The 25,776-nt window shown below is 32.4% G+C and overlaps 1 protein-coding gene and 1 long non-coding RNA gene across 2 annotated transcripts in view; one reads left to right on the plus strand and one right to left on the minus strand.

The window, feature by feature from the left end:
• LRRC28 (leucine rich repeat containing 28) overlaps window positions 1–25,776 on the minus strand; it is a 183,212-nt gene that overhangs the window by 154,606 nt on the left and 2,830 nt on the right. Inside the window, exons 2-3 of the mRNA XM_051981023.1 lie at window positions 21,580–21,801; window positions 4,167–4,207 (exon numbers count right to left, since the gene is read on the minus strand). Of these exons, the coding sequence (XP_051836983.1) occupies window positions 4,167–4,207; window positions 21,580–21,747 (209 nt within the window). The 5' untranslated portion in view covers window positions 21,748–21,801. The remainder of the gene's footprint in view (window positions 1–4,166; window positions 4,208–21,579; window positions 21,802–25,776) is intronic.
• LOC127551346 (uncharacterized) lies at window positions 765–21,571 on the plus strand. Its single transcript, XR_007951060.1, has 3 exons — window positions 765–2,529; window positions 18,461–18,536; window positions 19,754–21,571. It is a non-coding gene; the product is annotated as an uncharacterized LOC127551346 (long non-coding RNA).

Consider the following 25,776-nt stretch of genomic DNA (forward strand, 5'->3'; position numbering starts at 1 on the left):
CATAGTGAACCATAGGGAACCATAGTGAAATTAAGATAGCACAGTGGACAGAGCGCTGGGTTTAGAGTTAGGAAGACCAAAGTTCAAATCTGGCCTCAGGCATTTACTAATTGTGTGATTCTGGAACTGACTGGAAGTCACAATGCCTCAGTTTCCTCAACTATAAAATAGTGGTAATATACTGGTGACTACCTTCCAGTATTGTTGTGTGGATCAAATGAGATATTTGGTCAAACACTTAGCACAGTGTCTGGAATATGGAAGGTGCTTAATAAATGCTTGTTTCCTTTAGGCATAGTTCCAAATTGTTTTCCAGAATGGTTGGGCTAGTTCACAACTCTACTATTAATATATTAGTATACCCATTTTCCTACATTCCCTCCAACATATTGTTGTTTTCCTTTTCTATCATGTTAGTCAATGGATATGAGGTGATAACTCAGAGCTGTTTTAATTTGCCTTTCTCTAATCTTTATATTTCATCCCTTTTCTATCTTTTTGCTGCTTCCATTCTTCTCTTCTAATCAGTCTGTGGAATAAGTCCTTGGAGATGTCGTGTTCCTTTTCTTTCTACTCTGTCTTATACTTCTATCTGTAAGGACCATACAGCTTTCATGACTTTCTTGAGTTGGGAATTGAGGAAGAAGAAGGAAGGATAGTTTTATCCAGTAAGTCAATTAAGACAATATTATTAGACTGTTAAAAAGTTTTTATTTTATACTTTACATTATTTTCTTCCATGTCTATAATTATATCTATATTTATATCTATCTATCCATTTAAAAACTGTAATTATGAGAATACTTTATGGTGGTGTTACATTTATCCAATCTCAGCATTATAATTTTGGGAAATATTATAAAGTTTTGTTGCTCAATACTATAGAACCCAATAAATTCAATTAAATTTTAATTGAATTTGACAATTATATTTTATATTACTGTTGCTTATTGAATTGAATTTATTGAAATCTGCAAAATTAAAAGTCAGTACCATAGATATTATAATATTATGGCTATAAAAAGGCAAGCAAATAAATTGACATAGGAATCACTATATCATACTTCAGGGGGAAATGTCAATTTGTTTTAGGATATCTCAAATTGATTCATTCATTCAATCAACATATACTAGACTCACATTGTGTGTGGAGTCTAATGCTTGACACTAGGAAAGATACAAAGTTTAAACCAGACAATCTTTGATCTTCTTTTACAAACATTTATTAAGCAATTACTAATATTACTGTATTAAGTGCTGGAAAATTTTTTTAAAAGTTTTGTTTTTTGTTCTCAGAGTTCTTTTTTGGATCAATTATTATAAAGTTGGAAGGAACCTTAAAATTTAATTAGTCCAATTCTCTCATTTACAAAAGAGGAAGTTGAGGCAAAGATAAGTGAAATGACTTGCCCAAGATCAATCTGAAATGGAAAAAGTCACTTCCTTTATGGAGTTTATATGATTTAGGATAAAACACAAATCTAAATAATGTTTTAAATTGCATGTTAAATGTATTAAGCAATTGTGTAGCACTTTTGTGTGGGGACTTTTGTGTTGGGAATTTATTTGGGGTGAGGAGGAAGAATATTTAAGAGAAAAATAAGAGAAGCAGAGAGGGGCTTCAAGGAAAACAGAATATCTGAGTTCAGCATTAAAGGATTAAAGAATGGGAGGAAATAAAATAGGTAAAGTGACATTTCAAATTAAACATGATAACATAAAAGGATAAATAAATTGAATAATAATGGATAAATGGAACTCATTATTTCACCACCATCCCAAATCCATCTCTCCAAATTTCTCTACTTCTATTGAATGTAACATCATGCTTTCAGATGCCAAGGTAAACAATGTTAGAATTAGCCTTGACTTCTTTTCTCCATTCCCATTCTCCATTCCCAAATAGTTGCCGACTTTTGTTGATTCTACTTCTATTAACATTTCTAAAAACCATCTCTTCATTCACAAATTCACTAAATAAGTTTCAGCCCTCATAACTTTTTGACTGGACTAGTGTCTTAGCTTCCTAATTAATCTACATGCTTCTTTTTATAATCCTTTTTACACAGAGATGCCAAAACAGATCTAACCATGTCATTCCCCAACCCAAAAAATCTTCAGTAGTTTCCTATTGACTCTAGAATAAAATATAACCTCCCCAACCTAAACATTCCTCAATATGACTATGTGCTAGGTCTAATTCTGGCCCCATAGTATTGGTTTTATTCAATCTTAAAGATCCCAGCTTCAAAAAGTCCCAAGTGAATTTTAACAACTATAATATAATGTTGAAACTGCACAGTAGATCAGGATGATTAAGAGTTAAATCAGAAAATCAGGTCATGGACATACTCAGTGACATCTTTGTTCTTTGTTTTGCTATGAAGCCCCTTATGAGGTAATGGCTATCTTCATGGAGGAATGAGGCCCTGAGCTCTAGGAAAGTTTCTCAGAGTCCAGGCAAGGCCATGAAAGCCAGCACCTATTTCTAAGAGAAAAGGCTCCAAAACCTACAAAGTGAACAACAGGGTGAGCCAAACTTTCTCCCCACCTATTTCCTATCTTTCTTTTTTTTAAAAATATGTGACCATGTAGGTGGAAAGAAAGTGACAGATAGGAGAAACACTGTGGAGATAGAATCTACAAATGTGGCAACTGAATGATCTGGAGACTGAGAGTGAAGATTCAAGGATAACTCCAAAGTTATAAATCTATGTTACTGAAAAGATAGTGGCACACTTAATAGAAACAGAATGTCAGGAGGAGGAGTAGGTTTGAGGCTGAAGAAATAAGTTCTCCCTCCTTTTTTTTTTTTTTTTTTTTTTTTTTTAAGAAATGTTAAGTTGAAGATGTGGTAATGTAGAGCAGGCAGTCAGTGATACAAGACTGAATCTGAGGAGAGAAGATGAGGCTTTGATTTAAGAAAAGTCATGAATCTGAATCACAACTCTATTTGTAGTAACCTGTATGTGGGCAAGTCATTTGCCCTCTCAATTGTAACATCTATTATTTGAAGGAGCCAAATTAAGTCAGGGGTTCTTAAATCATTTTTTGGATCCTAGAAATTTTTGGCAGTCTTGTCAAGACCACAAACTCTTTTTTTTTAGAATAATGCTTCTTAAAAACTGAGAGAAATACTAAATTTCCTTCAATAATAATTGCTGAAAATAAAAATTAAAATTTTCCCTATCCAAGTTCAAAGACAATCCTAAAATCTACAATTGGTAGGGTCCACAGGATCCAAGTTGAGAACTCTTGGATTAAATGACATTTAAGATCATCTCCAACTCAAAATCTAGAATTGTAATCAATTAAATTCAATGTAGAAACAAAAATCAGTATGAAAGGGGTTAGAGATAGTAAAAATGTGGAAGCATTGAATATAGACACTAGTTTCAAGAAATTCAGCAGTAATGGGCAAGATAAAAATGTGTTAGAAAAAAGAGCTAGTAAGGTGAAACAAAGGGCTTTTTTTGGTTTATTTTTGATGACTTAGAATCCTTAACATATTTATAGTAGGTAAGAAGGAACCAGTAATTGAAGCCAGCGAAATATATTGGCTGGAGCTAGGTCTTGGAGGAGTCAGATAAAAATGGAATCAAGGATAGAGGTAAAGGTAACCTAGTGTAGTATAAGTTTATTTCCTTTTGTAATCACAAAGAAGGAGAAGAAAGGGTTATGAGGATGCTGACAAGTTTGAAGAATGGAGGTAGAACTGAGGGAATTCATATTGGGTGGTAATAATCTTCTCAATGCATAGGAAACTAGAACATCTGCTTCAACTCTGCAGATTGGAGAAAGGAGAAAAGAAAATACATCAACATCAATAAAAGTAGAGTAGATTGGAGGAGCAAAAAAATAAGGTCCCAATTTAGGTTATAACAAAAATGGAGAGGACACTCTAAGAGATACATTGCCCTAGAAATAATACCTACCTTCTCTAAGCCATAGGGAACCTCAAGATTCTTTTAGAAGCCAAATTTTATGAGTCTATGGTTAAACAAAGAAAATACATTTGAAAAGGGCATTTATTTTAAGGTCCATCAGAACTAGATGTCAAAAAACTAAATAATTAAAATAATTAAAGTGATACATCCTATTATTAAAATTAACTTATAACTATTTATATGATAATTATTTTTTTTTAAAAGAAAGTTAACACTTACAATTCCACAAGGTTTGGGAGCTTCTGAGCAAGATCTTCTGGCTGAAAAAAAAAATCAGACTTTACTATTTTTAATTCAAGGAAAAAGCACATAAAATTTCTAGTTACCATAAATGTATGCTACCATACAAATATCAAAATAATAAACATATTTTAGAAAATTATGACTGCTCAAGACATTAAAGTTTTATTAAATTTGCATACTATGTTTTGTCAAGAATGACACTTTTTGCAGCATAGTGTAATTATCAATATATGAAATGTGACTAAAAAGATAAACACATTTCTATAGTTCTTTTCACATGGTATTTTTGTGAAAAGCATTTTTTTTTGGTTTGTAACTATAGTTACTGTTACCATTTGTTGTTTCACTTATTCATTGAGTTCAATTAAATAAATATTAAGTTTCTAGAATGATATAAGGTACTGCTGGAGATTTGAATTCAACAAACTCAAATTAAAATTTAAAGCAACTATTATACATTTGGATCTGGGGCAGAAACAAATTTCACATAAAGCATGGTCCCTGAACTCAAGGACTTTACAACCTAGTTTAGCTATTTAAGAGTGCTACAATTTTAGGTACCTACAAACTATATGAATTCAGAGGCAGAAACAATTCCTTCCAATGGGTTGTATAACATGGGTTGTGTAACTGCATATTGATGAGAGACAGACAGCATTCCAAACCAGAGAAAGGGTATGAAAGACAACAAGATTAGAAAGCAAGCATGAAGCAATGTTTAGAAAAACACCAAGTCATAACAACTTTTTTAAAACTGTATTTTATAGTTTGTTTCAAAGATCTTCCATAAATATTTACATGTTATCAAGGCTTCTTCCACCTGATTGCTACTTTTCTTTTTTCTTTTTTTAATAATAGTTTTTTACTTTTCAAAATGAATGCAAAGAAAGTTTTCAAAATTCACCCTTGTAAAACCTGGTGTTTCAAATTTTTCTCCTTCCCACTACACCTCCCCCCTTCCCTTGGACAGCAAGTAATCCAATATGGGTTAAACATGTGCAATTCTTCCAAACCCATTTCCACATTTATCATGCTGCACAAGAAAAATCAGATCAAAAGGGAGGGAAATGAGAAAGAAAAAAGAAAGAAAAACAAACACTGGAAAAAAAGTGAAAATACTATGTTGTGATCCACATTCAGTCCCCATAGTCCTCCCTCCAGATGCAGAGAGCTCTCTCCATCACAAGTCTATTGGAATTAACCTGAATCACCTCATTGTTAAAAAAGAGCCTCACAGCTGATCATCACATAATCTTGTTCTCTTGATTCTCCTTATTTCATTTAGCATCAGTTAATGCAGGTCTCTCCAGGCCTTTCTGAAATCATTCTGCTGATCATTTTTTATAGAACAATAATAATCCATTACATTCATATACCATAACTGATGGGCATCCATTCTACTTCCTTGCTACTACAAAAGGGCTGTTAGAAATATTTTTATATATGTGGGTCCTTTTTCCTTTTTTATGATCTCTTTAGGATATAGACCCAGTAGAGATGCTCCTGGATCAAAAGGCATACACAATTTAAAAGCCCTTTGGACATAGTTCCAAATTGCTTTCTAGAATGGTTGGATCAGTCCACAACTCCACCAACAATATATTAGTGTTTCAGTTTTCCCATATCCCTTCCAACATTTGTCATTATTCTTTCCTATCATCCTGATTGCTACTTTTCTAAGTGATTTATATCTCCCCATTCCACAGGATTACAGTATTTCTTCTAATTACCTACATGTTTGCAGTTACATTGCTACTACATTGCAGTTACATAAAAATAGCACACAAACCCTAGATATTGAAATACTCTCATAAACAAAGTAATGAACTGATCTTTCCTTCAAGAATCTTACATTTCACTAAGTCCATAAACCATATACAAAGAAACCACATACAGATAAGATAATTGAAAGGTTAAAGCACCAATAAGGAAAATCAGTAAACTTTAGTGTAGGAAATGGTATCTAAGCTTGAATCTTGAAGATGTTAAGAACTTCTAAAAAGCAGAGATGAAAAATATATTCCACATATGGGGTACAATAGTGCAAAAATCAGGGAACAGCAACTAATTCTGTTGGAATGTTATGTAAAATTTTCAAAAGAGCAATACTATATTTCTGGAAAAGTTCATGTAGTTATGGATGAAGACTTGACATAGTCCCACCAGTGCCTCAGCAATATTAGTTTGGCATTTGTGGTAGATGATTTACAGAAAAAAAAAGAAGAAAAAAACCAGGAACCAGGGAGACCTAAATTAGGAAGGTACTGCAATAGTACAAGCAATAAAGTGATTAAATATTTGAACTAGAGTAGAAAATGTGTGAATAGGAAGAATGTAACCAGAAATGTTTTAGTTAAATGTGGTTATCAATCGACTGTGCAGGGAAAAAGCAAGGAAAACCCCATGAATGTCTCCAAAGTTTTGAATTTGGAAGCCTGGAATTTACCTTTGAATTATCAACACAAGGAAGTTTGAATGGGGGGTTAGGGGGGAGGGGGAGTGAGAGGAGGAATAACTTTAGGAAATTTGGAGAAATAAGATAGTTATATTTTGAATATGGTTTGAAATGCTTGCAAACTAATGATTGAAATTTATATGATGTGTTAAATTTAGAGAAACTCTCTACATGTTATCTCATTTGAGCCACTCTTAAATAACCCTATGAGATGGGACAATAGGTGTCATTATATCTATTTTATAGCTAGAGAATCTAGGGCTCAAAAAGTTAAATGTCTTAATAGGTGGTCAAACAGCATGTGGCAAGGTTTAAATAAAAGTCTTCTTGATTTCCAAGTATAGTACAGTATGCACTGCATCCCTAAATACAGGAAAGTTATAATCTGAATCAGAAAATGTAATATTCTTTTAAAATACAGAAAAACCTGGTAATTTCATTCAATAAAAATATATTCTGGGAAGCACTATACGTATACTAATGGAAAGACTTCATTTTTAATTTTCCCATCCATTTTTCAATGTACAATATATAGGTAACAAATTCACTGTAATGATTACTGCCTTTTAAATAGCAGCACTTTTGAAGACTGGAAGAGTGCTTTATATATATAAATCAAATCACATATATAATATCACAGCCATAAGAGATAGACATTATCTCCATTTTATAAAACTATGCTAGAAGTCAACAAATATTTATTCAGTTCTTACTATATCAGGCATTGTGCTAAGTCCTACAGATACAAAGAAAAGATTACACATTCTAATGAGATAATATGCAAAAGAAATATGTACATAAAAGTTATTTTTACAACATATATGGCAGGTAATCTCAGAGGGAAGTATTGTTTGGGGATAGAGGGAGAAGCACAGATGGGGAAAGGCCTCTGGAAGAAGAGAGGATCTGAGTTGTTTTAAAGAAAGCCACGAAAACTAGAGATGAGGATTGGCAACATTCCAACATAACAGAGAGTGAAAAAGCATGGAGTAGGAAGGTCAAGTGTCATGCCAGGAACTACATGTGGGCTGCTATAACTGAATCACAGAATATATGGAAAGGAAGCTTTTTAAATGTGGGGGTGAGGTGGGTAAGGCCTTTATAATTGATCCTGAAGAGAATAGGGAATCATTTACATTTATTGAATAGGAAAGTGATATGATAACATCTGTATTTTAGAAAAATTATTTGGGCAGCTGAATGAATAATGAATTAAAATGTAAAATGACCTGAGGTATGGAAACCAAGCAGAAGGCTATTTCAATTGTTCATGCATGAAGCAATGAAAATAACACATATAAGAGGAGATGTGAAGATAGAAACCATCATAGATGAGAAAAATTTGGATATGTGAGATAAGTATGTAGGTGTTTTAAATGAGTGAAGGATGACACAGTAGTTGTAAGCATGGGCATTGGGGAAATAGGTGATGCTCTCTATAATAATATATTGAAATTTTGGGAAAGGGAAAGATTACAAAGCAAGCTAATGAGTTCTGTTATGAACAAGCTCAATTTGAGATGCTTAAGAGACATAACACAAAATGTCCAAAAGTCAGTTGATGGTGCGAAACTTTAGCTTACCTAAATAAACAATCTAGGAATATTGGTAGAGATGATAACTTAATCTAAAGGATCTGATGAGAACACTAAGTGACACGTAGGGAGAAGAAAAGGAACAGGACAGAATCTTAGGGAACACTCACAGTGAACACAATCTGGAAAAATATACAACAAAGGAGAATGAGAAGGGTGATGTGATAGGAGTACCAGGAGAAAACAGTATCACAAACACTATCAAAGATTACAGAGCCACCAAGGAGAATGCTGACTAGGAAACAGACACTATATTTAGTTACTAAGAAATTAGTAATAATATTGGAGAATATATTTTCAAATTATGAGGTTAGACGTCAGAATGCAGAGAATTCAAATAGAAAGGAAGTAGAGGTACCAAGTATAGATAGCTTTCTCAATTTCAGTCAGTATATATATATATATACACACACACACACACACACACACACATATCTCATGATAAGATAGCTGATGGAGATGGCTAGATCAAATGAGAGGATTTTTGCTTTTGTTTTTATGGATGGAGACATGAATATATTTGTAAGCATCAAGGAAGAGTTGATAAGAAAATAAAAATTAAAGAGTAGACATGATTTTAAAAGGCAATTTGATGAAGGTAAGAAGGATAAGATAAAGGATACATATTGAGGAGTATGCCTTAGCAAAAAGTGCTCTTTTCATATGAAAAGATGAACGAGGATTTAGAAGATATTTGAATAATGTAATAATGAGGAGGAAGAAAAATGATGAAGCACACTTGAGAATGGCTACAATTTTTCAGTGGAAGTATAAGATCCTCAGCTGAAAGAGTGGGGGAAAAGTTTTTTAGGGAGAAGGAAATAGGCTGAGGAGAGACAAGACAGTTTGAAACAGCTGCTTAAGTGGGAAAGCAAATTGATTAGGAAGCTGTAGAAAAATTGCCTTGCTACAATGAGGCTCAATGTAGGTTATGTGACATTAATCATAGTTGATTCAGAAAGATTTTGTGATTTCCTCTAGTTTCATATACTAGCATGTGAAGAGAAGCAAAGGCAGGAGATGGCAGGAGTAATATAAGGTTGAAATTTCCCAAAGGGTTGAAATAGGAAAGGAATGTATATAGTATAGAGTGGTCTGAAAAATGTCTGAGAAGTTGAAGGATAGAAGATCATGATGAGGATGAAGAACAAATTTAGAAGTTCTTAAATCAGAGGTAAAGACAGAATGATAAAATTTTATGACCTTCTTAAAAACTCATCAAATCCTACTTAGGAAAGCAAGATTCATGACCCTTTTCCTCCTTCCTAACCCTAATTCATGCTAATATCTTCCCATTGAGATTACTTTCCATCTGTGCTTTCTCTCACCTCTCTCTCTGTCTCTCTCCTCTCTCTCTCCCCCTCCCTCCTCTCTCTCACACTTTTCTCCTCCCTCTCTTCCCCCATTCTCACCATAGTGTGTATAATATAAATATATATGTGTGTGTGTGTATATATATATATATATGTATGTATGTATGTATAGGTAGAGGTATAACATGTACATAGTTGTTTACATGTTTTCTCCCCAGTAGGGTCAAAATTTTTAGCCTTTTCTTGTATCTTCAGTGTTTGGCATGGTGTCTGGCATATACTAAGTACTTTTAAAATGCTTGCTGACTGATCTGTGGGCAATTACAAAAGTATATCTGAGTAACTGCAATCAAAGCAAATTGAATACCCTGAAATTTGGTAATACAAACAACTTGCCCTCGTGAAAAATTTGCTTAAGTTGATGTAATTTTAATTTATATTTGAACACACCAATGAATACTTATCACTTCGGATTTGCTAATATTTTTTTCCTGTTTATAGTTCTCTTAATGTAGGTTAAAATATAATCTTATATTTCTAAGATCATTGTAATTTCATAGCAATCTTCTAAAACTGCAAAACTATTCACAATCTTTTGCATGTCTTTTTATGGACATAAACTTCCAAAGAATAGTCATCAAAATACAGACGCTTTTGGATAATTATCTCATATCCTTTAGGGTTCAAAAAAATTGCTGCAAGCAGTCTAACAGGAGTTTGGAGTTCTTTAATTGGATTCTCAAATATGGTTACTTAAAATATAATTAATAAAATGGGTGTAGTATAGAAATAGGTTCTTCATTCCCACCATGGTTACAATGGATTAAACAGAATTCTATCAACTAAATAGTAGAATCACAGGAGATTTCTTTCTACATTCACAAATGAAGATGGAAGAGGAGATGAATTTCTAAGCCAAGGAGAAAAGACATATGTAGTTAGTTATCTGTTCAAAAGTATTTGTCAAGGATTTATTACAATTTGTTCAATTACTGAAAGCAACAAGATATGATAGTGATTGTCTTTTCTTTCTTTCTTTCTTTCTTTTTTTTTTTAAATAGAGTAGAGAGATTTTTAGGGCAAACCTAAAAAGGCTTGAATGGCCCCTTGGCTCTTTAATCTTGTCTCCCACCCTCCCCCCCCCAAAAAAAGTTACCTATGTCAATAATACACATAATATTTAGGGTTACTTAATCAAAAGTGGTATCAGAGAATTAAGGTTGTATTATTCACATTGTAACTATATTTCACTTATTTAAGAAGGCAGGTGCATTAGGTTTTTCTGGATTAGCTTTTCATGACTCAGAAGCTTCAGTTTGAGCTGAGTGGATTGCTTGTTTACATAATTACTTAATGAGATTTTGGAATAAATTAAATGATCAGTCCAATATTTTAAAAAGATATAATAATCAGAATTGCATGGATATCTCACTCTTGTTCCAATATTTTAAAAAGATATAATAATCAGAATTGCATGGATATCTCACTCTTGTTAATGATAACTCAGACAATTCTTAATTCAACAAACACTAAATACCCACTACCTACAATGAATTATGCTAAACGCAGGACATTATGCTAAAGTGATAGTGTTAGCTAATGAAGTGCAGATTTTTTGTTCTAGAGCTTTCTGAAAGCTGAAGGAAATTCTGAATTTCTGAAGTGTTTTACCATTTTCTCCTGAAGACTTTTAATTTCATTAGCATTGGATAATCCAAGTGTGGAAACACCCTTCATTCATGTACATTTGCAAATAACTGTCTTAGAGGGTGTATTAAGGATACTAAAAGGCTGACTTTACTTTCCAAAAATTATGCAATTAAGTATGCTCCAGAAAAAGAATCTGAATCCATGTCTTTCTCACCTTAAAACCAGTGCTTTTATCCAGGAAATTCTCTTTGCTGTCAACATACAGCAAATATCATGACAATTAGTTTCTCAGACATTAACACTATTATTCATTTTATCTAATTCTACAGAATATTTTCTCATTACTTCTCATATTGCATATGTATGGGTGTTGTGTATGTGTTTGTTGCAATTTATGCATTTAGATTTACTAATGGCTCTAGGAAAATTTGAAACCTTTGAGAAAAGTGAATACAAGAGTTATAAAAAAATTAGGTCTTAGGTCAATCAAAAAGAAAAGATGTCCATGGAAAGGGAAAAATGTATATTTGTCACCTATTCCTTACCTTCTGATAAGGATATACTTTCAAATACTGTGGCTACATGGACTAAATATCTGGACAATTCAGAGACCATTGACCTTTTTTAGTTGGCTATTGGTCTGACGTGACACTCATGTTTCCTAGCAGAATGTTTACTTGCTATACAGTTAAGCAGAGTGGAATTCTATTTTTAAAAGATTAGTTTATTGACTTTAATTAAATTTAATTTTATTTAATTTATTGCTTTAATTTTTTTAACCTACTAGCCTATGTGTCAACAATGTAACACACATAGGAAGACAAGTAGGCTAAGCTGTGGCTGCCACCTGCTGACACTTTATATTATTGCTCTCAAGTTCTTTACAATAGAAACAGCTAGTATGGAGGAAATATCCACACTGATTCTTTTGCTACTTATATATTTTAAGCTATTTCAATAAAAATTATTAAAATCAACTACTGAAAACTACTTGGTTGAAAGAATTCTTTGTAATTATGATTTTATAGTTAAAAATAAAGTGCTGAATTACAAATGTGAAAACAGCTAACATTCATGTTTTTATTTTTTACTAAACATTTTACACACATTATTTTATTTGATTCTTTTAGCAACTTTGTGATAGTTTTTTTTAAAACAACAATAGAAATTTTTACATTATAAATGATAGGCACTACATATAGAACATCCCTATTACATATTCCTATTTCCCTAAATGCAATATAGATATCTTTGTTGTATGGATAGGAAAACTGAACCTTTATATTATTATTATTAGCATCCTTATTAGCATCCAAGGTGGTATAATGATCCTGGTTCTCTCCTAATTTTAAACTTAACACTTTTTTCCATCATGAAATCTTTCAGTAATGTTCTAATCATTCTAATTTTGACCCAAGTAATTTAATTTAAATTTTATTTTGAAGTTCTCAAAACAAAGTATGACAGTAATAAACTTCATTCAAAAAATCCTAATAGACACAAGAATTCATAATAACTTTTAAATACTTGTGACAATATTAAATTCAGTTGACTATATCAAGAATTAAAAAATAAAGAGTTCTTACTGGGAGGAATAACTTCCAGATGATGTGGTCAAATCACATGTATAATTAAGTGCTTTTTTTTAAAATTAAGGTTTTTTTCTTTCCCCCAATAAGGAAATAAAATTTGGGAGAGTTATACTTTTGGCATAAAAACTTTAAAAACTAATAAGCAATAATTTGTTAAAAGAGAAAAGAAAAGAAAAACAAGCTAAATGTTGACATTCTGGAACACAGAACATTATATTTACAACCATCTAACATATCTGAGATTAAGAAATCCTGATGTTCAGGATCAAATTACACTTTAGAGTTGTTTCCTTTTCAATGTTTATCTTTAGCATCTGATGCCAAAACAAAAGAGAAAAAAAATCCGAGTTATAGTACTAAAGAAAGTTAAGATTCTGAATTCTGTTCTCATTTGTTGATTCAAAACAGGTCTTCAAGAAAGGCAAAAATCATTGAAATAGAGAAGAGAGAAATCAAACTGCTTTATATAAACTCTAGAAAGAAAAATCAAACTGCCTTCTAAACCCTAAAATAATGACTATCTCATTTTCTTAGGAGAAACAATATATCATAGTATTATAGTGGAAATGGCACTTTCTTTAGAGTAAAAAAAAAAAATTGGATTTCAATTCTCTCTCTGCCACTTAGTAATTATATGACCAAGGACAAATTATTCTACCTACTGTCTCACTCCTGGTTCCATGTATATAAAAGTAAAAGCTTGGACTCTCTAAAATGTCCAGAAGTTCTTCAAAGTCCTTTCATTTACTGAGCACTTACCATATATAGAGGACTGTGATGGTGCTGGAAAAGATAGAAATATTAAAACAAAGTCCCTTTCCTTATGGAATTCACAATCTAGCAGGGGAATATATATACAAATAATTATAATACAAAATGTTAAAACATAAAAGCAGTGTAAATGAAGTACTATGCCAGATCCCTTAAGTTCTAAAATTCTATAGTATTGGAAAATTTCAAACAGAGCTAGCAAAATTTTCTTAATGTAAAAGGGGGCAGGTAAATACATTATAATTATGGTTACTAATGTTCTACCTTAGTAGATGTTCTACTAAATGTTGTAGAAGAGCATATATTAACAGCTATTGATAAAAAGGAGCACCAAATGTTATAAATTTATTACAAATCAAGATCTTTATTACAGTCTTACTTTAATGACTCACCAAATCATAAAAGCTATCCTGAGTTTACAGTTAAATATAATTTCTAGTGGGAAAGTATGGACCTGATAATAGGCTATTTCACTCTCTAGCTAGCAGGCTAGCCTAGCTAAATTTGGAGAAGACAGTGATCAGTTTAAATGGTTTAATTTTTCAAACACAGAAACCCTGAAAAACCATCTGTTAAATTGAGTAGTGACTGGAATTTACAATGATGGAAAAGGCAGCAATCAACAAAACCACAATCCATGACGCACCAAGTAATTGACACACCTAAAAAGCATCAAGACCATTTCAGAGCTCTAAAATAAAAATCTAAGATCAAAAAGTAAAGTATGAGAAGTTCACATTTCACAAAACCTGGCTTTTTTTTTTTTTAATATAGTGGGGACACATCATTTATTAAGGTTATTTTTCCATTTCCATATAAAAACAAAAAAGTTGAACAAGTTATTGACTCTTAAAATGTACCTTTCTCAACCTTTTATTTTTTAAATTACAACCAAATATTACTTCCAAAATAAATAAAATTACTCTTTTAGATTACAAGTAATGTGAAAATCTAAGTTATAAAAAAGGATTGAATTAACTGCATTCTATTTTAACAACAGTAATAATAAAGTAGATCAGAAATAGTGAGTAAAGTGATCATATTGTAAAATTTCTGCAAACTAGGCAAAGAGAAAATTACATCTCTTCACTGTTTGATTGAAGATACCTTTAAGAAAACTAATAACATATTGAAAGGGCCCCTGGAGATAGTAAAAGGGATATGTAATAATTAAAATAATAATTCAAATTTACACAGCACTTTTAAGATTTAACCTTTATGTACATAATCTTACTTGGGTCTCATAATACCCTTGTGAAGTAGGTGCTACCAATATTATTAGTATTAACCAACCTCTGGCTGCTTTTCAAGGCCAAGAAAATGGAAATTACTTCACAGGACACCGTAAATTAGTAGCACAGGATATTTAATGAGGCAAATGTGGTAGGGCAAAGTACATGAGTAAATTCTTATTATATAAATAAGTAAATTTCATTAAAGACATACAATATTTAATTTTTTTTTGGATTTTTGTTATTATGAGATTCTTTGAAGAATCTACCCCAAATATCTAAATTCTTGAAACTGCATCCATTGAGATGATATGAGTATTTTGGATCTTAGGTTCATTAAAACCTAAAAACCTAAAAGGTCTGTTGGAGATCATAGAATCATGGATTTCCAGAGTTGTAAAAGCCCTTAGTGGACATCTACTTCAATCCATAACTGAAAAAAAAATATCCTAATACAAGTAGTCATTCAATATGAGCATAAAAATAGCCTATTTATGGAAGAGATAACAAGTCATTTTTGCAAAATTCTGGACAAAAGGGGAAACGCTAAAAATATGCTACATCATAAGCTTTTAAAATGAAGTTCTTGATGATTATATTGGATATGTTTCTTTCAAAAAAAATCTACAACATTTAAATATGTTCTACAACTCCTTGTTAAGTTTTTATTTCTAGGTGTCTACATTTCATCATAGTGGGAATCAGATGAGAGACCTGTTGTTGTCATATTCATTTCCATTAAATTTCATATTAAGTTATTAAGTCATATACAAGAGGAAAACTATTAAATCCTCAGGATTTAAACAATTTTATATTCAATTATATATTAATGTAAAAATTGTTTTTAAAAGAACTGCTAAAGCAGTATTTTTATCATCAAAAATGACACTATATACATCAGAACAAAATTATAGATTCAATATTATTAATAGGGCATCATTTTCTCATAATATACTTCTGCTTGTAGCCAGACAGTTGACATACAGCTAGCTATAGGGACAACCTGGAAAACTAGGATATCAGTACATACATCTTGGATAGGTACTGAAGATGAACAAAAACCTGAGTTCAGTACTGCATAGGAGTTCAAAAGCCTAGAGGACATTCGAAAATTTGCCCTCAGCTTTTCTGTGAAACAAAGAAGTAACTCTTTAACACTGAAATTCTTCCTGTGATACTGGACATCATGGAATACCACACAATCTCTGAGGAATAAAAGTTGCTGATCATCTATATGCAATGAAAAAGCACAAAGTGGTCGGGAGAAGGCTACAATATATTATCAAAGAACTGAGGAAATGTAGCTGTGTAGATATGGACAGCCAGAAAAAAAAATAGACCTATTATGACTTATTATTGCACAGAATATGTGCTTCACTGATATCCATGCAATGTCAAGAGGTCTGGAGGAAGGTCTTCAACACAATGAATAGAACCATTGTGATGAATTTATAGGGTCACAAGAACACAAGTCACACAGGATAAGAAGGCAAGAATGAATTGTGAATAAAACCATTAGAGAATATACTCATATGATACATGAGAAATCACAGATCCATCCAAATATACTTTAAAAATGAAAAACAAAATCCACGTGGTTCAGGAAAATAGGAAAAATAATAGAAGAATATCTTTGCAAATCAAAAACAAATTATATGTTAGAATTATAACTAAATTTTGAAAATCACAAAGAAAGTATTTCTTTAAAAATGAAACTTTTTTTTTTTTAGCTGAAGTGACTTAAAGGAAAAAGACCATCTCACACAGATGGGAACTAAGAGAAATCTCTTGTTTTTTTCAATTAGACTGTTTATAAAAAATTTTAAAAACAAATAATAACAAAATGGATGTTTAAGGTAATATATCATGCTGACAATCAAAGCTCTCTATTTTTCAGATAATGAAGTTGAAATCCACAATTAACAATAATAATAATAAACACCATTTACATTAACACCTTAGGGTTTGCAAAGCATTTTACAAATATCTCAGTTGATTTTTATTTAATCCTGGAAGCGTCTCTGTTTTACAGATAAGGAAACTGAGGCAGGTACAGGCCTAAGATATTCCACACAGAGTTAATACATGTCTAAGGCTGGGTTTGAACTCAGATTACCCTGACTCTAGATCTTTATAAATTTAAATAAATATATTTATATATTTAATTACATATTATATATATATGTATATATATATATATATATATATGTGTATATATATATATATATATATACATATATATATATATATATACACACACACACACACACACACACACACACACACACACACACACACTGGACCACTTAACTGTCTTATATGAAATATGAAATAACTTGCCTAGAAAGTTAAGTGTAAGAGCGGAGTCTCACAATTAGGTCTTCTGAATTCAAGTCCTCTAGATAAGACAATGGTCTTACTTAATAATGTTTTGATGAGACATAAATAATCAATTGGGTGATAAAAATCAGGGTCCTGGTTAGATAAGTGGTACTTTTTCCAAAAAAAAAATTTTTTTTTAATTATTTAGTCACACACAATAGCTATAATACTAGGCCAACTGTTTGAAAGTCTAGATTCATAAGACAAAAGTTCCTTTAGTTAACAACATAGTTTTGGAGGGGATGACAATGGTATTTGATGTGTGATAGCTACTGATGAACAATGGGCTTTTGAGAAATATTTATATAGTATTAGCTTATGGGCCTTCTGTTCAATTATACTACCTTGCAAAGATGCCATATATCTATTGATATTACAGCTACAGGGGGGACACACTTTTAAGAAAACCCTTAAGGGCAGATCCCAATTTATAAAAGATTGTGTTCCAAAAGTTTATTTGCATGTTGGTCACTTGAAATTTGGAACAAATTTTCCTCTAGAAGTAAAATCATAAATGGAGGTACCGTTGACAGATCAGCTCATAAACACTTAATATACACACTGCATAGAGTAAATAGAAATAACATAGAAATAACAATAATGATAATATTTATAATAATAACAGTGACTATACTATTTATATAACACTTTAAAGTTTTCAAAGTGCTTTATAAACATTACCTTATTTGATCCTCACAAAAACCCAATGAGGTAAGTGCTATTATTACCTTCATTTTACAGTAGATGAAATTGAGGCACAGGGTAGATAAATGATGTGCCCAGAATCACTTAAAGGTCTGAAAAAGACTTTGATCGCAGGCTTTCCTCACTCCAGTGCATCTACTAAACTACCTAGCTGCCCCTCCTCGTAAAGCCTAATCATCATAATTAATATTGTTCTATATGAAAATATATTCACAAAACTGCCTATTGCAGTGACAGTGAGGATTCCCCAAATTCCAGTTACTAGTGAAGACTCCATTAGAATGGAAGCTAAAGAACTAGAATTGAGGCAGAGACCTATGGTCTAGGAAGATGAGGAAGACCACGGTCTCTTACCAAGAAAATCAAGGCCTCTTGTCTTTACCAAGTCATTTGCTTTGTCTTTTTGTAGACCTGAATTAGCTGGCGGAGTGGCAGTGTAGAGGCAATGCTAGTCCTAGGGTCAGAAGACCCAAGTTTGTCCCGTTTTGTAAGGATCAAACAGATCCTCAGTGCAAACCTTAAAGCACACTATAAAAGCTGATTATTAATCATTATCACTGTTACTTCCATTAAAGGTTTCCTGTCATCCTCAGAATACTGTAGAAAAGAATGCAGTATCACAGCTTTCTCCAAGCACACAGCATTTTTAAGGTAATGTAAAGCTTTTTACTCCAATACATATCATCTATGTGTAATGGAAGGGAAGATGCACTGAATTTGGAGGCAAGGATCTTCTTTTGAATTCCAGCTATGCTACTTAAATTAATTTACCAATTCAACTCTCAGGATCTCAGTTTTCTCCCCTATTAAATTAGGAGAACTACACAAGATGGTCTGGATGAGCAGATGATCTCTTGACTTTAATGTTACTTCAGCCGAGACTACTGCTCTTATCTTATCTTAAACCACACTACCTTCTGGCAATTTTACCAATTTCAAGATAAAAAAAATGCTAATTTCTACTTTCTAACTACTGTTTCCCAAACTACATTTAGTTTATGTTTCCTAAAACTTTTATTCACACCAAATCTACTTTTCATCCTTATCTTTACCTCTGACTTCCTGACCATTCATAGCCTTTTCCAGCTTCACTTGAATAATGGAAGCCACTGTGGATAGTGGATAGAAAGATGGTGTTAAAGACCTATTCAAATCCTTCCTCAGATGCCTTCTAAGTAATCCTAGGCAAATGATTTAAATCTTCTCTTCAGTTTCCTCTTATGTAAAATGAGAATAATAAGAGTACCTACCTCATATGGCTGTTGTGAGGATCAAATGAAATAATACAAGTGAAGTGCTTTGAAAACTTTAAAGGGAAATATAAATACTGGTTAACATTATTAGTACTAACCCTGAACTTTAAGTATTTATTTTCATTTCTACTTTCTATTCCCCTGTAATCCCTTGCTCTTCTGCCCATCAAGTTGACTTGATTTCTCCTGCTGCAAATTCATAATAAATAATTTCAGCTATGCCCTAATTGCTACTCAAAATACTTCTACTCTGCTCTTACGGATTTTTCTAATTTCCCACAGAAATTACTCCATACTTTAAAAAATTCCTTTTACAATCAAACACTACTTTATTCCTACATTTAGAGTAAATAACTTGCTTTACTATCTTCCTAAAAATATAGACACTTAACATGAATTCTTTTAGTGGCCATCTTTTATTTCTCAGACTTTCTCAGCTTGTTTTCTTCCTTATTTTTGGTAACAGCAAAGATATTTCAATTGCTCTCTAAAGTTAATGCCTCTATCCTATACCCTTAATCTCATTTCCTTCAGGTCTTTCTAGAACCTCAACCTAGGTGTCAGTGCCCTTACTATCATGCATCTTCCATCTCTCCATTTGCTTTCATCTTACAGTATACATACTCAGATGAAGGAGAAAAAGAAAATAGTCAGAGAAATAGAAGAACCAGGGGTCCTAAAGCCAAGGAAGGAGAAAAGAACATCAAATAGATGGTTAACAATGTGAGAATCTGAAAAAGTTCGAGGATGAAGACTAACAGGGAAAAAAAAAAAAGATTCCCTTGAAGAAACTAGCTTCAATTGAAAAGTATGGAAGCACTGAAGAAAGACCAAACAGTGATGAAGTGTGGCATAAATGACTTTTTCAAGAAATTTAACAGTGAAGGAGAAGAAAGAGAGAAGCTACACAGGATAGAAGGATGAGGGAAATCATTTTTTAGAAGAGGGGAAGGCTTTTTACATCATTTTTTACATAATTCTCCTAAAGGACTAATGTCATAACACTTTTTTTTCTTTTCTGACCCCATCATTATTGATGACAACTTTCTATTACATTATAAGCTTCTTGAAGGCAAATATTGCCTTCTCTAAACCTTTTTATCTTCTCCACCAACAAACACAGAACTCCCTAATATTTATTAAATGTTTGTTAGTTTAATAGTAATAAAAATTCTATAATGTAATGCCCATATTTTATTTCTCATAATAAACACTTCAACATAAGATTATCAGGCTAAAAATTGTTTTTCACATTTATATGAATTCTTTTTATATCTAAGATCACTGTTACTTTTCTAAACTTATCCCAAAATATCTCCCTGTAAGTATTATCTCTAAATTAGACTACTCATCCAATCTTTACACATCCCACACCAGGCCTTTGCCCACCCCCTCTTTATACTTAAAATGTCCTTCCTCCAATTTGTCTACTGAAATTCTAGTGTTCAAAATTCAGTCCAAATGCTTCCTCTTTAAAGAAGACTACCTTGATCATCCTAGTCAGAAATGACCTTTTCAACCACAGATCTCACATGCATTCACTTATATAATCTATTTTGTATTACATTTATTTGTATGTGTTATATCCTCTTATTAGAATGTTTAAACTCCAACAACTTTATTTCTCTTTATGTCTTCTCCAAGACAAATGTCCAGCATATAATAAGTATTTAATAAATGTTTGTTAAATTTAACAAAAATTCTGAAAAAATTCAAAACATAAGAACAGAAAAGTTAATTCACAAGACTAAAATGATTACTCTAATACCAGAACTCAAAATAACATTTGCTAAAAATGTAATGCTACTTATAATATAGTAAGTCCTGCAAATAAAAGATATATAAATGTTCTTGAGACAGTAAAGATAGGAAGGAACTTAAAGGGAATGGGAAGGACCTTTGTTTTCATTGGTATAGAGAACTTGTAATTATCACATTTCCCTTATTCTTTAGCTTATCATTTTAAAGAGTTGCTCAGGGCTCTTGGAGGTTAACTGACTTAGGGCTTGAAATACATAGCCACTGTATGTTCTCTGTAGCCAGTTCTCTTTTCTCATTATCAAGTGATGGGGACATTTTCAGGTCACTAGAGATATCTAAACATATAATCTTAATTATTAACATAAATTAACCATGTGTCAAGACAGTCTCTCCATAAATAGGAGAGCAAACAGATAACAGGATGTGAAGATTTAATTTCAAATAATAATTTGTTGAAGTGAGTACAGAATGAAATAATTCATAAGGAAACAATGAGACAACATAAACCAATCTTAGGAACCAAGTAAGAAAATGTTGTGAATTAGATATCTGTATTATCCATGTACATTATGAAATGAATTTCTTTATAAAAATCCTTAGAACACAACTCTCTGATTCTGGTCAGCATTAATTTCTGAGGAAATATTTTAAAATATAATACTGTCATGTGCTTTTCATACCAAGGTTGTTAGGGAGTTTCTTTTCATATAGAGTCTTTCCAAGTACTGCAGGCCCTCATCTTTCAGTAATTCCATTGGAAAATGGTGTAGATTCCTGTAATTTAAGAACAAATTCTTGTGCTTTTCCAGCTTCGCCACAGAGATTGTCTTACAAAGTTCTGATGCCATGACTGAACCTGTCCCATCAGCCACATTACAGCACTACATCTTGTAAAATACGATCTAAAGAGAAAGCAAGAAAAATTTTAAATTATAGTTGATCTCTTATAAACATTTATAATACATCATCATACATATTTGTATATAAAATAATATATACAATTTAGGACATAAAGACACTAAAAACTTTAAAACTAACAATTATTCTATCCAAAGCTTTTGCAAACTCTAAAATTTACTAAAAGATGTATTTTTCATGTGCGCGCACACACACATACACACACACACACACAAATACAAATAGTTTTATAAAGTCACAGCTTAAGCAAAACAAAATGATTAGTATGAGAAAGGTGTTTTTTTTGGTTAATAAAATATGTACAATAACTTTTTTGAAAGATTCAAACATTGTATCTGTGTGTATATGTGTGTGTGTAAAGGAAACTTTAAAAAAATTAAATCAGCAAATTCTACTTCTTTTTTCAAAAAAGCTCCTTCAATATGTTTAAAACATAATAAACTATAAGAGGTAATCAATTATTCACCCCACTTATGTTTTTCACTTCCTAAGAATTATCTAGTTATTATAATTTACTTTTTGTTTTCCCTTTTACTTAATTTTGAGGATTCTTAGAAATGAGCAAAGCGAATATCCTTGGAATTGCAGTTTTATTTGTTTATTTTTATTTGAATAAACAGAAGGATACTGCACTTAAAGGATACTGCACAAAGTTCTAACCTTCACCATAAGCTACTGACTAGCTTTGTAAAGTTAGAACATCATTTCACTTCCTTGGGCTTCAGCTTCCTCCTTATATTCTATCACATACTTTCATTTATGTAACTCCATAAACATTCATGGAACTGCAAAATACACACACAAAGAATATAATAAGTTTCAAGTCAGAAGGGAGTGAAGTCAGACAAAGGTCTGAAAAAAAAAAGAAAGCTTCCTTTGACCTACATTTATAAATCTATTCTACTTCATCCTAAAATCTTACTGCCCACTACTACTTTATATTGTTATTTGAATTACCAGCAAAAACCATTCCAAATAGAATCAGAAAAGTTTATTTGAAGTTTTCTGAAGCAATTATATAAACTACAATAAAAAACTTCATGGAAAAACAGAAGTAAAGGGCATCAAGAAACTTTAGAAAAGAAAGAGAAGATGGGATAGGCATGTGGCATGTAAGTAATGACAAGTTGGCATTCCAAATAGTCCACTGGTACCCTCACAATGTCAGAAAGTAAGGAAGGCATCCAATATTTAGATGGTTCCCCTGTGATGAATTTCTGGGAGGAGATCAATAAGAATCGCTTAGGATAGGTGGGTATAGATAGGTTGTGATCTTTAAAAAAGGAATCTGAGGAGATGACAGATTTTTACATAATCTCCACAGATTCACAGATATAGCTGAGTCTTAAATATGGCTTTAATTAACACTTCTGTACAGGTGACTTCCAAATCAAGTCTAATCAATCCCATTATATTCAGTGCTGTATTTCCAATTGCTTGTTGAATAGAGATGCACCTGAAATAATTCTCTTCCTTGTGGGATCACTCCTCCACTGCAGTTTCATCTAGGTCACACCGGCTTAATTATGGCCACTCTGACTTGGAGCTCTATATACTATTTTATCTTGTGATCTTATCAGCTCCAATAACCTCTCTATGCTAAAGATTCCCAGATCTGCTCATCTAGCTGTAACCTCCTAAACCATCACTCTTAAATGTCCATCTGTCTTCTAGAGACCTTCAACTTAATATTCCTATTTAAACTCAATATGTTTAAAACTGAACTCATATTTTTTTCTCCAAATCTTCCCTTCTTCCTAACTTTCCAATTACTGTCAAGGGTACCAATGTCTTGTTGATCACAACCTAGGTATTAACCTTGCCTCGTTATTCTCTCTCCTTCTATAACCAATCAGTTTCCAAGTTCTTCTCAATATTGTCATATAAGAATCCTTCTCTCTCCTCAGACAAAGCCATCACCCTAGTACGGATCTTTATCAGCTCACTCCTGGATTACTGCATTAACTTAAACGTAGGGTTTCCCTATCTCAAGTCTCGGTTCTAGTCCACTCTCAATTTCAACTTGCCTAAAACTAAATTCACTCTTCTCTTCAATATCTTAATAACAATAATTCCTCCTAACTTGTCAATTTCTATTAAATATTCTATCTTTCCAATTTAATAATCTTGAAATAACTTCTTTCTACTCTCACCCACACTCATCCAACCAACTATTCAAAGTGCTGTTATTTCTATCTTTGCAATGTCTCACTCATATTGACAAGGTTAGTGGCAGTTTAGAGAGTTGTGGAAACCCCTTTGGTCAGCGCAGGTCCAATGTGAAAGAATTCATGAACCCCAAATACTAGACTAGCAAAAGGAAGTTTATGGTTGGCACTGCAGAAGTCAGCTTTTGCTAGGAAGACTGACTTCCCCAGAGACAAAGTCCTAGCAGAGAAATCCTGACAGAGATTTAAACAGAGGTGTTAACACTGAGAAGAGAATGTCTTCACAGCGGGTAGGAGTCCTGGCAACTATGCCAAAGAGGCAAAGCTTACTACTTTGGACATTCTGCAAAGAATGAGTGAACAGAAATCTATTTTATAAGCAGGTCAGAACTGGGGGGGGGGGGGAGAAAAGAGGGAGGAGGGTTGCCGATCAGTGCCTGGGGGGGCAGTTTGAGCCGATCACACCAGGTTCTCCCAATTGAATGAAAATACTTTGAAGGCTTTTTAAACCAGCTATCAATGGGGGTGAGGGTATGTGGTGATTTGCCTATGAAAAGGCTAGCCAGGAGGATATGCTCCCTCTTATAGACTCTCTGAAGTTTGGGAGGCCCGGAATCAAAAAGGATAGAATTTCAAAGATTTAATTTTAACAGATGAAAAGGGGACAGATTTTTTTTTTTTTAAAACAGAGTTTACTCTAATCAATATTTGGCCACTCAACTCTTACTAAAACACCTGTAGTTCAGGTTTTCATTTCTTCTCTCCATACTGCTGTTAAAAGATATTTAAATGGCCTTTCTGCCTCCAAGTTTCCTCTTTCTAATCAGTCTTTCACATTAATGTCAAGTAATTTTCTAATGCACTGCTAAATTATCACCTTTAAAAATCTTCAGTTAGGCCCTAGTGTCTATTAAATAAAATTTAAATTCTTGACTCTGCCATTCAAGGCCTTCTACAATCTAGCTCCACTCAGTTTTATATCATACAATTTCCTTTTGGATAGTCTTAAGTTCCAGTAAAACTGAACTACTTTCTGCTGTTCATTCTAATTTCTGCCCTTTCCAATCTTTGCAGCTCTGTTTAGTTCACTATGCCTGGAACAAATTCTCTTCACGATTTCCTTCTAAACTCCTTCCTATTTTTTAAAGTCTATCTCATAATACCATCTCTCCATTAAACGTTTCCTAATCCTCTTCTCTCCTCTCTTAAAAAAAGTGATGTCTCCCATAAAATTACTCACAACACTTTGCCTGGGCCTTTTCCTTGTACTTATCTTTCTTCGGTGCATTTGTGTATTTATTCTTGTTCTACCTCCCCCATGGTTTGTGTCCACAAACTCTTAAGACATAGAAGATAATTAAATGTTTGTTGAATTAAACTGAATTATTCAACAGGAACCAATTGGTACAAGACTTGCCCAAGGTCCTACAAGTTAAAAGCAGAACAGAGACTAGAACCTAACTTAGGTTCCAGACTCTCAAAAGTAACATGTAACAATGTGCCTATAAAAAATATTACCAATTAAAGTTCTAAGATTTTACAAGTGGGGCAGCTAGGTGGCAAAGTGGACAGGGAACCAGCCCTGAAGTCAGGAGGACCTGAGTTCAAATCTGGTTTCAGACACTTAACACTTCCTAGCTGTGTGACCCTGAGCAAGTCACTTAACACCAACTGCCTCAGCAAAAAATAAATAAATAAATAAATAAAAATTTACAATTACAAAGTAGTCATATCAGTGGATTTAAAAGTGATTAAAGAAAAAAAAATACAATCATACAATACTAATAACAT

Source organism: Antechinus flavipes, chromosome 2, assembly GCF_016432865.1.
Source record: "Antechinus flavipes isolate AdamAnt ecotype Samford, QLD, Australia chromosome 2, AdamAnt_v2, whole genome shotgun sequence".
NCBI lineage: Eukaryota > Metazoa > Chordata > Mammalia > Dasyuromorphia > Dasyuridae > Antechinus > Antechinus flavipes.